This window comes from Hippopotamus amphibius, chromosome 6 (assembly GCF_030028045.1).
Source record: "Hippopotamus amphibius kiboko isolate mHipAmp2 chromosome 6, mHipAmp2.hap2, whole genome shotgun sequence".
NCBI lineage: Eukaryota > Metazoa > Chordata > Mammalia > Artiodactyla > Hippopotamidae > Hippopotamus > Hippopotamus amphibius.
In genome coordinates this window covers 10,386,678-10,398,713 of record NC_080191.1, presented here as the reverse complement: position 1 = coordinate 10,398,713, position 12,036 = coordinate 10,386,678, and the positions used below count along the sequence as shown (strand labels likewise).

The following is a 12,036-nucleotide window of genomic DNA, read 5'->3' as shown; positions in this document are numbered from 1 at the left end:
TTTCAGTTTTCTCTTTCTGAGACTCATAATAGATATAAGATCTTTCAAATCTGTCCTCTAATTTTCTTATCTTTTCTATTGTCTATTGTCTTTTTAGTCAATTTTCTGGGAGATTTTCTTACTTATATCCTCCATTCTTCTGAGTTAAAAAAAAATCTGTTTTCATATTTTTATACTATACAATTCTGATTTCTTATTCTTGAATTGTCCTTTTTTACATATCACCTGTTCTTATTTCATGGATTTAATATCTTATCTCACTGAATATACTGATTATAATACATTCGAAAATGTCTTTTTTTTCCCCTTGTACTGTCTCTGTTTCCTCTAAGTTCCCTCTTTTTTTTTTTTTTTTTTTAATCAGTTTGCTTTTCACTCGTTCTTTCACGGCAGAGGCTGCTCTCAAATGCCCAGTGGTCCTTTATTAGCTATGCTACTTCAGTTGGATATTCTGTGCCCTTGGATACTCTGAGGCTGGTCAACCGGTAGACCTCACTGTAAGGCAGCTGGCACTTCTACTGAGGGAGCCCCAAATGTCGACATCTGTAGGGCTTTCCCTCTGGGTTTGACAGTTTCCCCAGAAAAGAATCCTCTCAGTTTCTACCTGGTGAATACGAGGGATTTTAGGCTGGCTGTCAACATTTTGAGAGGTAGGAGAGGGAAAATCTTATCTTTCCAAAAGCAGATATCTTGGGCTCTTTGTACTTTAAGTATGCCATCTACCTCTGCCTCAGCTCTGCCTGGTGCCCCATATCTCAGATTAACTCAATCAATCAGAACCACCAAGCTAAATAAATTCCATGAAGCTTTGGATAAAAGGGCAAGAACTTTTTGTACCAGAGTTTCTGGATTTTAAAAAAAACCAAAAAAGTTCCCTGTCATCTTCCACACCTTCCCTCCCCCACAGAAAAGTGGAAAATTTACCCAATTCAAGTCCCTTTACCTCTCTACTTAACCATACTTTTTTTTTTCTTTGATAATACCTCAGAACTTGAGTATTCAGGGTCCAAGTTTGTTTTAAAATAACCCAATGAGCTGACAGACGGAGCTCCTGGAATTCTGCAGCTTGTGCTAGAGTCTACAGATGGGAAACTGCCGTCAGTTAAAGGGTGGTGCTATTACCATAGCCCAATTTTTGAAAGTCTTTAGGAAAAAAAAAAAATCATCTGAGCTAATTAGCATTCACCACAGGCACTAGTTTTGTATTGCAGTAGTCTATGAACTCAGATAATAAGAAAACACAGTATTGCAGTCTCCAACTTTTAACTAACATTTACCTCTCAAAACGTATATTACAAAGTAAGAATTTTACCTGCTATGTGAATAAGCTCTTATATGACTGATCTATATGTTCTATACGGTTGATGAGTTTTAGATCATCATAAAATATGTTACGTTTTAAAATCAACTAAATACTACTGGTACCTAAAATAAGAGAAATTTCATTTTACCTCTCCAATCTGCTTAACCCACAAATCTCTTCCAAGAAACTCCTGATGTAAGACTACAGGAGCTGAGTTTAGATTAAAAGTCAAGGAGTCACTGGTCTTTTCTTTAATAAAAGGCTGGAGATCAGAATTTATCTAGAAGGAGAAGTCAAAAGAGTTAAATCAGTGGAATGCATATACATTGGCATGTTTTAGTCATATTCAGAAAGTACCAGTTAATACAGTGAAAAACTGAGCTTAAGGAACACAGTTTTTAGATGTACTTTAATAAGCAAAAGAACAGCTCATATGATTAACAATAATCTTAAAAAAATATATTAAATAGCTTTTCCCTAACATATTCCTTTTTTTACTTGGCAGAAATCTTTATTATGCTCTTTAGGTTCAAGGTAAGGATTTAGAAATTATATTTATTTAATAAATATAATTGCTTAATAAACTAATCAAAGTACATAAAATAATAAAATACATAAAACTCATCTGGAGATATTACATATTTCTGTATATATTTCCCCTTTCTTACGAGCTATTTAAGTAACATCTGAGAAATATATACTAAATGGAATTTAAAATTACATATACATAGAGGACACAATATAGCAGTTAATCTTGAGACATTTTATATTTCATTATGCCCATTCAAAAGAATCAGTTATTGGAATTAAAGCTTTCAATTTTATATTTCTAAGTTTCATTAACTGTCCACAATTTGTTTTACATAGGAAGTATAAGGGAACTGTAACAAAAAATGCAAATATTCTTCAATTTTGTGACTACAAACATTACATGTTATTTAATAATTTGCAAGAGTTCTTTCAAGAACCCTTTCAGGTGGTAAGAAAAGACAAACATCACAAATATGGTTTAAGTAAGCTGTAGCTTTCTATCAAAATTATGGAGTACTCACCAATCATACTGTTTATATAATAATCACCATGAATGATAGATTTTATGTACTCAATAAACAGTTTTTGAGGTATAAAAGCACTTTATTAAATGGTAAAAGACTTCTTGTGTATCATTTTAGCGATTTAAATACTGAAAAAATAGAAAGGGTGTACAAATACCTTATGACTCATGGCCATGTGCTTCCCATACTGAAATGCCATATCCTGAACCTCAGCATCATGCTTTGCTAATTCCATTGCAGCTTGGCAGCTCTTTGCTAATAAGGCACCATGGGAGAGAAAAGTCTGTTCCTTCCAAGTCGATATTCCAATATCATCTGTGATACAATTTTCCTACAAAATGCAACAAAAGCCAAGATTAAAAAGGTTTTAGGAGTAATTTGATTGTTTCGGTTTTTGAAGAATAAGCATTAAGAAATGAACTATTCAAAACACTTAGGCTATTGCAACAAGGCAAAACTAAAAGAGGCTGACCCTCACCTCTACCTAAAGAGAACCATGGAGGCGGGCACTGCTTTTTTTAGGGTAATTGGGAAAAAAATGAAAGAAATGCTGAAGCAAATTTTATTTTGAGCTAGGGGACTTCTGTTAAAATATACTTATAGGATAAGGCAAAATTAGAAACTTAGACCTTCAAACTAACTCTCTCCTATATTCATAATTCCTAATTAAGTGCTAGTATTCCAAAATACAATACTCCTATTATCTTTAACTATGTTAAAATGTCAAGAACATAATAAAAGGAACTGCATTATCTTATAAACAGGTAGACAGAAAAATTAGAGATGAGGTAACCCATTATAATGGAGTATGATTAGATTATACTATTCATCAAAGTTTACTCGCTTAAGAAGAAACAAGGTGATAAGGGAAGATAAAACTGTATTTATTTAATTTCATCTTTTTACATTACAAAAATCATGGTAGTATCTTTAAGTAAGCATACACATACCTACTGACTCTAGACCAGTGATGTCCAATAAAAACATAATGTAAGACCCATATGCAATCAAAAATTTGCTAGTAGCTACATTAAAAAAGTGAAAAGAAACGTGACAATCTTAATGACATATTTTATGTATCCCAATATATCTAAAACATTACTAAAACATATAATCAATATAAAGTTATTAATAACATTTTACATTCTTTTTTTATACTAAGTTTTCAAAATCAGTGTGTATTTTACACTTATAGTACATCACTAGTGACATTTCAAGTACTCAACAGGTACAAGGAGCTGGTGGCTACTCTAGTGGACAGCTCTGCTTTAAGCAGTGAGCTGAGGACAAGAATAATGAAGCCATATACTGGGTTGATAGCAAGTTTGTTTGGGTTTTTCCATTACCCAAAGGAACTTTTTGGCCACCCAATATATCATGATGCTCATTTTATGGTGTTTCTTTGAAACCTCAAACTAACTAAAACTTATCCAGAAGGATTAATTAAGGCAAACACTTTACTTCCTGCCGCCCATACCATAATCCTTCTTCTACCATTATTTGGGGACAAAATAAAAAATAATAAGAAAACTTAAACAGAGACCATTAAAAAAATGATCTCAGATTTAGCCCCACCTCTTTCACTATGCTGAAGGGAATCTCCAACCCATTGGTCAGATCAAATTCTTGCTTTTATATGCTTTTAAACAAAAAGAGTTCCACTTACAGCAACAGTTACAAATATACAACATAGTGTTGTGTAATAATCAAAAAAGCCACATGGGGAGAAACAGTGCATAAACTGCTTCATAAAACATTATGAATAAATAATAGCATTTAATTTTAGAAATCTGAGAATGGATTTTAAAATTTGCAAAGTTAATATACTGTATTAATAAACCTAGATAAAAACCATATTATCTCTCCTGATATACCAAAGATGCATTTGATAAAATTCAACTCCTATTCTTGATGGGAAAAAAAGCACTGAATAAAATAGGAACAGATATGTATTTCTTTTAAAAAAAAAAAGTATATACTGCAATTCTATTTCAATTGCACAAAGCGTGTAGGAAATTTAAATGAAACAGTACGGTAAAAATAGCAGAGAACCAAAAAATCTAAAAAGGAAGTACACCTAAAGCATGAGCATTCATTACTGTTTCATCTTCAGTTTTGATTGACATTTGATGCTTGCAAATTTTGAAACAAACTTTGAGATCATGATGACTGTCCTGAAGAGATTTCAGCACCAGCGCTAAGATTTGTACCTTCAGTTGGTTTGCAATTGACTTGTTAGCCACTTACACAGTGTATAGTACAGATTTGTCACAGGTCAGATCACAGTGTTGAAGGGAAGAAGGACCTTCCTGTAATTAAAAAGGATCTCCTAAACTGCACTCAGCTTAAGACTTCCAAGGCACAAGAGCATGAAAACCATAAGAATAATGTGGTTCCAAGGAATATAGTTTTGGTGAGGAAGAGAACTGAAGCTTCTGTTTCCCATGTTAATTACTGAAATCTCTAACAATGATAAAACTGTCACATAGGACAGTAAATGTATACAGTAATTCAATCAAACTTCTTGGAAAGAACACATTTAGCAATTTGGGATAACGCAGAATGAAGGGAAATATAACGTGATTCAACGCTGGTTCTTTTTGTCATTTTACACAGACATCATGTTAATATTAGACCAAAGCACAAAACATTCAGTGCATAATCCAATTTCTTTTTTAAGATCTAGCATTTCTATCATAGTCTTTTTTTTTTTTTTTTTTTTTCTTGGCGCACGGGCTTAGTTACTCCGTGGCATGTGGGATCTTCCTGGAGCAGGGCTTGAACCCGTGTCTCCTGCATTGGGAGGCGGATTCTTAACCACTGCGCCACCTAGGAAGCCCTCTATCATAGTCTTTTATCTTACTTTAGACCACTTGTACCCAGTACTCTATCCTACTATAGATCGTTTAACTTAACAAAATCAAAAGTAATTTCTGATCTGATTTATGGGGGACATAAACATTTATATCATTAAAGTGTCTGCATAACCAAAAGTACAATAATAAAGATGAAAATGCCCCTATTTCTTTTAGCAAATAGTACTTCATTAGCTTGCTGCATCTTTAATGCCTTTACTATTGCATGACAATGAACAGTTGATAGAAAAAAGAACTGTATACTTGAATTACGATAGCTCATCCATCACACAATTAATCTAAAAATGAAGTTCCTGCAGAAACAGGAATTATTTTAACAATGAAAAAAAAATGCCCTCATTCCAGATGTGTATTTCTTTAATATGATAGGGGTGTGTGTGTGTGTGTGTGTGTACACATGCACGTGCACACATGATCACCCAAAAGTCAGCAAATACTTTACTGGGAAACACATGAGCCTTTCTTCCTAACATCAGAAATAGGACAGAGATGAACACAATACCACTGCTATGTCACAATGTAATGGAAGAGGCAAGAAAAGGATAGATGTACAAAAGTTAGAAAGGTAAAGTTTAACTATCATTACTTGAAGACAATATAACTGTATATTGGGGAAAACCAAGAGACTCAACCAAAAAACTACTAAAAACAAGAAGATAATTCAGTAAGGTAGCAGCCTATGAAACTAATATAATTTATAGTTAGGAAAACAGATGTAACCATAGCTATCATAAATAAAAACTAATCAGAAAGTATTATAAATAGGGTCTTCCATTATATCTATAAAAAAAGATTAAAAAGTTGGGAATAAACTTAGAAATGTACAAAACTAATATAAAGAAAATATTAAAAGAGTACCTTAGGAAAGTAAGTTAAATGAATTTAAAGGCATATCGTGTTTAAAGACAGTAAGATCCAACCTCATAAAGTTACTCCAATAAAATTAACACCACCCCTCCCCCAACCCTCCTCCTCCCCAACTTAGGCAAGTTGATTCTAAAGTTCATATTGGAAACAGCATGAAGAATATCCAGAATAAGCACGAAGCCATGAAAAAGAAGAGCAGGGTGGGGGGGCATAGATGAGGAAAGCTAATGATGTCTAGCCCTACAGATATTACATTATAAACCCTTAGTAACTTTTTTTTTAAAAGTGCACTTTTTAGACAGGCAAACAATGGAATGCAATAGCCCAGGAATCAATCAAACTATGCACAGGAATTTACTATATTTTAGGGAAAAGTTGGACTTTTCAGTAAATGGTGCTGGTACACCTGAACAGCTTTCTGAAAAAAAATGAAGACTGATCTTCATTTCACACAATTTATCAGGATAAATTCCACATAGCAAAAAAGAAAGCAAAAGAACCACAGGCAGCAGAAGAAGACAAAAGACAATAAGGAAAAGTATCTGCATTTCCTCTCACAGATGAATGGCAAGTCTCCCTGAGGGAGGCTAATAATGGCCCCCCCACAGAGAGAGCCACATCCTAATCCCTAGAGTCTGTGAATGTCACCTTACACGGGAAAGGGCACACTGTAGTCATGATTAAGTTCAGGATTTTGAGATGGAATTATCTCAGATTAACTGGATGAGCTTAATGCGGTCAAAAGGATCCTCATAAAAGGGAGGCAGCAGGGTCCAAAGATGGAGGATAAAGCCACACACCAAGAAATGAAAGTGGAAACGAGACATGGCAAGGAAAGGGACTCTCCCCCTAGAGCCTCCAGGAGGAATGCAACCCTGCCAACATCTTGATCTGGGGGCCTCTGACCAAAAAACAAACAAACAAACAAACAAACAAACAAACTTCTTACCGCCTTAAAACTTCACTCACTGTTGATGAGACTGTGAAGAAACAGGCCTCTCAAATATGACTGGCAGAAGTGGAGGCTGGATAGAAATTTTGTAATGTCTATCAAAATTACAAACGTATTTGCCCTGTGACCTGACAATCCTACTTCCAGGAACTAATCCTACATATAAGCCCCCACACATGTGAAATCAAATACACACAAGGTTATGGTCTATTGTTCATCCACCTGCCTGGGTGATCTTTTTAAAAAATAAGCCAGACATGGGACTTCCCTGGTGGTCCAGCGGTTAAGAATCCACCTTCCAATGTAGGTGATGTGTGTTCAGTCCCTGGCTGGGGAACTAGGATCCCACATGCCGCATGACAACAAAGCCCGTGGGCGCACACACACTCTTAGAGCCCGTGTGCCACAACTAGAAAGCCCACGTGCTCTAGAGCCTGCATGTTGCAATGAAGAACCTGCGTGCCACAACTAAGACCCAATGCCGCCAAAAAAAAAAAAAAAGCCAGACAGCATACTGGCCTTCGTGCTGTTTTGCAAACACTTTAGGCCTGTTCCTCCTTCAGGACTCTGTACTTGCTATTCTCTGTCACTTACTCTCCCCAATGTTTACACAGCTCAATTCCTCACTGCTTTTGGGTCTGTAATCAAATTTCAATTCCACATCCCTTCCCTATCACTTCCTGTCTCTCTACCTTGCTTGAAAAGTTCTCCCCTGATACAGTTATTTGTTTAATGGTTTACTGCCTGTCCCGGTCACTAGAATGTCTGCTCCATGAAAGCAAGGACTTCATTTTGCCCTCTACTGAATCATCAGCACCCAACAGAGTGCATTAGGTGTCCAATAATATTGGCTGAATCTTTCTCTTTCTCTTGGAATCTTTCTCTTTCCCTCTTTTCCACCTTCCCCTATCCTGAACATAATAAAGAAGTGAAATAATTCTCCCTGAATGCCTTCCTATAACCCACAAAATCAAGATAAGCTGTGTAGCATAGCATTCAAGGCAATGGTACCAGGCAATACTTCTGGCTCCTTCCCCTACCCCAAATAAGCCCTTCTAGGCCCGCATTTCAGCAACACAGGACAATTTGCTGTTTCTTGAATGAAATATGTATTTTCACACTTGTGTGAATTAAAAAATATTCCTTTCAGAGAATATTATCTCCTCCCATTCCCTGCCCAGTAAATCGAACACATCCAGTTCAAATATCACTTCTTTGAGAAGCATCCTCAAATACTCCCAAAAAATACTTTCCTTTTTAGACTAACATAGCCTTATTCATATTTCAAAACAGCCCTTAATTCTCTCTGAATTGTATGACTGCTTATTTGTTTGTTTCCTTGAGGACTGGATTTAGTCTTAGTCACCTTTACATTTTTAGTCACTTAGGTCATATTTAATTTTCAACAAATGTTTGTTAAGTGAATAGAACAGTATTTATCTGTTACATTTAATAAGTATGTGTTCTTTTAAAAAATTTAGAAGTTAACGAGTAGCTATACCCATTCAATGGAATGCTATTGTGCAATAAAAAGGCAGGAAGCGCTGACACCCACTACGCCATGGATGAACCTCAAACACACGACACTGAGAGAGAGAAGCCATCCACAAGACCACATACTGTATGATGCCATTTTTATGAAACAGAGATTAGTGGCTGCCTGGCCTGGGGGTGGGAACTGTAAATGGCCATGAGGGACCTAATGGGGTATATGTGAAAATGTTCTAAAATTGATTTATGGTGATGGCTGTATCACTTGATAAAGTTACTAAAAATCATCAAATTGTATGCTTGAAATGGGTTAATTTTATGATGTAAAATATATCTCAATAAAGTTGCTAAAAAGAAAAAAGGGTAATGGATATAAAATTTTACATTTCTTGGTCTCAAATTGCTTAAATTAACATTTTAAAAAGTCATATGACTCTCAGTTAACTATTTGTGGTTTGTATACCACCCTCATTTATTCATATAACAAACATTTATTTAATTTCTATTATGGGTTAGGTTCTTTGTAAGGCAATATAGATATGAATATATTTATTAATAGATATTTATTAATAAATAGCCTGTCCTCAAGAAGCTCACAATCCAGGAATGGCATCTATAGCTATCTATCTATATGTGGATATTAATATAATAGATAAACTGATATAGTTGTATCTCAGAATACTTCTTGGAGGATCTCCTACGGTCAAAGATTCAGTTTTATTATATTTTTCTTATTGTGATTAAGACATTTTATTATTCATCATTTCTACATTTTACTTCAGGTATTACATGATCACTGAAAAAAAATTAGAAAATTCAATAAACCAAGAAAGCATTAATGTATAGTCCCTTGAAATCTGCTACCATAAGTTAATCAGGTCGTAAGTCAATAATTCTGTTCCTGAGTTAAGCAGAAAATTTATTCCCTGAACATTAAATTACTACCTATTGTGAACTTGGTTACAAATGAAACAAAGTCCCTCCATTCATTTCTGTCAGCTTGCCATGTATACATTAAGAGAGTATGCTTTTTTACAAAGGAAGAGTTAATGTACGATTGTAAAATACCAAGAAACTGGTTTGATACCACATCCAAATCAGCATCTTCAGACATCAGATATATAGAACTGGTGTGAAATGAACGAGTGCAGTCAGAGTAAATGAGACTCAGATATACTTACAGCATCAACTTACATTTGTGCAGTTTATAGAAGGAAGATGCATTCAGTGGGTATTCACTTTTGATGGGATTTTCTCTTTTTCAGGAAGGTAATATATGTCAACAAACCTACTGAATGACTGTCAGACTGAAGTATATTAATTTTTAAAATGTAGGTCTGCTATTCACCGTAACATGACCTTTTTGCTCAAGCAAGGCTAATTCAAAAATCACACAGGAAAAAAACCTGAAACTTGCAAGATGATGTTTCCCAAGACAGTGGCACTGGTGGTTTTACTCAGTTAAAATAAAATATTCTGTTCTACTACTGAGCTGTCTGGGGAATGTGTACTTTGAGTTGCTTTCCTAACGGTAGTTATACATTTGTACATACCTATTTACATGAGGCCAACGGGTGTTTGTAAAGTGGCTGCTTGGGATTAGAGGTCTAGTCCATGGTCACAGAACAAAGGCAAACGAATTGACCCAGGAAGATGTTCAAGCCCCAACCAGAACCTGCCAAGCCAAACTTCTACCTTTCACATAATCAGAGAAGAGTGTTAAAAGTACTTTAAAGAAAGCATGCAGGGACTTCCCTGGTGGTCCAGCAGTTAAGACTCCGTGCTCCCAATGCAGGGGGCTGGGTTTGATCCCTGGTCAGGGAACTAGATTTCACACGCAGCAACTAACGATCCCATGTACTACAACTAAGACCTGGCACAGCCAAATAAATAAAATAAATACATAAATATTTTTTTAAAAAAAGAAAAATAAAGCACACAAATATTTCCTGTTTTTATGCTTCTGCTTCAGATAAATATACTTCAAAATATATCTTTATATATTCATGCAGCATAAATTTTGGGTTTGATGAGATCAGATCTCTCTAACGCCACATTTCACCATTTTAAATGTTTGCTCTGAATTAGCCTTTTCAGCTATTTTGAGAATCTAAACAAGAGCCAAAATGTTTACCAGCCTTATTTTTAAAAAAAGTCAAGGAAAATTTCAATAAGGACTCTCTAAATTTAGGGGTAAGAAGGGAGCAAGGGGGAGAATAGAATCTAATATCTCCTGGGAGCCAACAATATGTGATGACACTTCCATGTTCATTATTATAACAGCTCTCAAAAATTTTCAGTATCACTGTCCCCATTTAATAGGTAAAGAGACTTGAAGACTGTTCTTCAATCATGATCAGACATTAGTAAGTGGCAGAGATGGGTCTTAGTTGTATAGAAGTTGGATTCTATTTTGCTTAATACATAATAGAAATACTTAAAAATATCTTTTATAGTTTAAAAAGTAGGTGTATTTAAGGGTAAATGACAGGACTTCCCTGGTGGTCCAGTGGTTAAGAATCTGCCTTCCAATGTAGGGGATGTGGGTTCAATCCTTGGTGGAGGAACTAAGACCCCACATGCCGTGGGGCAACTAAGCTCATGCGCCACAACTACAGAGCCCATGTGCTCTGGAGCCCGCTCACCACAACTAGAGAGCCCGCACGTGCATCTACTGAGCCTGTGTGCCACAACTAGAGAGAAGCCCAAGAGCTGCGACAAAGAGCCGCATGCCACAATGAAAGATCCTGTGTGCCGCAATGAAGAGCCTGTGTGCTGCAACTAAGACCAGACGCAGCCAAAAATAAAATAAGTAAACAAATATTAAAAAAAAAGAGTAAATGACATTTCATCTGTGTATCAACGAAGCACTTTAAACCTGTAAATTAAGTCTTTTAATAATATCTATTGAAAAGATCCAAGAATCTGGAGAATATAAGTAACAAGATTAGAAATAGTAGATACCATAGTATTTTTTCAGGAATCTTGAGGAAGGGGGGAAAAGTACAATATTTTAACAGCATCATCTAACAGGATGAAGTAAATTGATTTATAATCCAATCACACTGGAGACAGCAGAGTAGGTATCTATGTAAATCATGGGAGAGAAACGATAAGATGTGATAATTGTATAACTACAGTCTGTTTTTTTAAAGTGCTTCTACAGTAAATAAAGCTATTAAAATTTTACTCACCCATTAGAGAGAAGGGTTGTCAGGGAATTTAAAAGTCAGGAATTCTTTGGTCTAGGGCTGGCCAGCCCCTTCCTGTACTCCCCACCAGTCGGCTCTCATTGAGATGTATGGGAATGACCATGCTGAAGAGGGATTAGGATGGAGAAGGGAAAACTATTTTACTGCTCAAATCCTTCAGCAAGGGGCATCCTTGGGATGGGAAAGCTTTGAACAGCTAGAGGGCAGCAGACAGTCTTCAGAGGGGTTGCACGATAGAGGCAGTAGGGAACGCTGATTAGTTCTCTGAGATGAACAAACA

General features: G+C 35.6%; 1 protein-coding gene across 5 annotated transcripts in view; it reads right to left on the bottom strand.

The window, feature by feature from the left end:
* Positions 1 to 12,036, bottom strand: part of PDSS2 (decaprenyl diphosphate synthase subunit 2) — a 265,019-nt gene that overhangs the window by 62,934 nt on the left and 190,049 nt on the right. For all 5 annotated transcript variants that reach the window (XR_009054310.1, XR_009054309.1, XM_057738874.1 and 2 more), the window contains exons 5-6: positions 2,516 to 2,689; positions 1,452 to 1,583 (exon numbers count right to left, since the gene is read on the bottom strand). Coding sequence is in view for 3 of the 5 variants with exons in the window: in XM_057738874.1 (XP_057594857.1) it covers positions 1,452 to 1,583; positions 2,516 to 2,689 (306 nt within the window). In the remaining 2 variants the exon portion in view is untranslated. The remainder of the gene's footprint in view (positions 1 to 1,451; positions 1,584 to 2,515; positions 2,690 to 12,036) is intronic.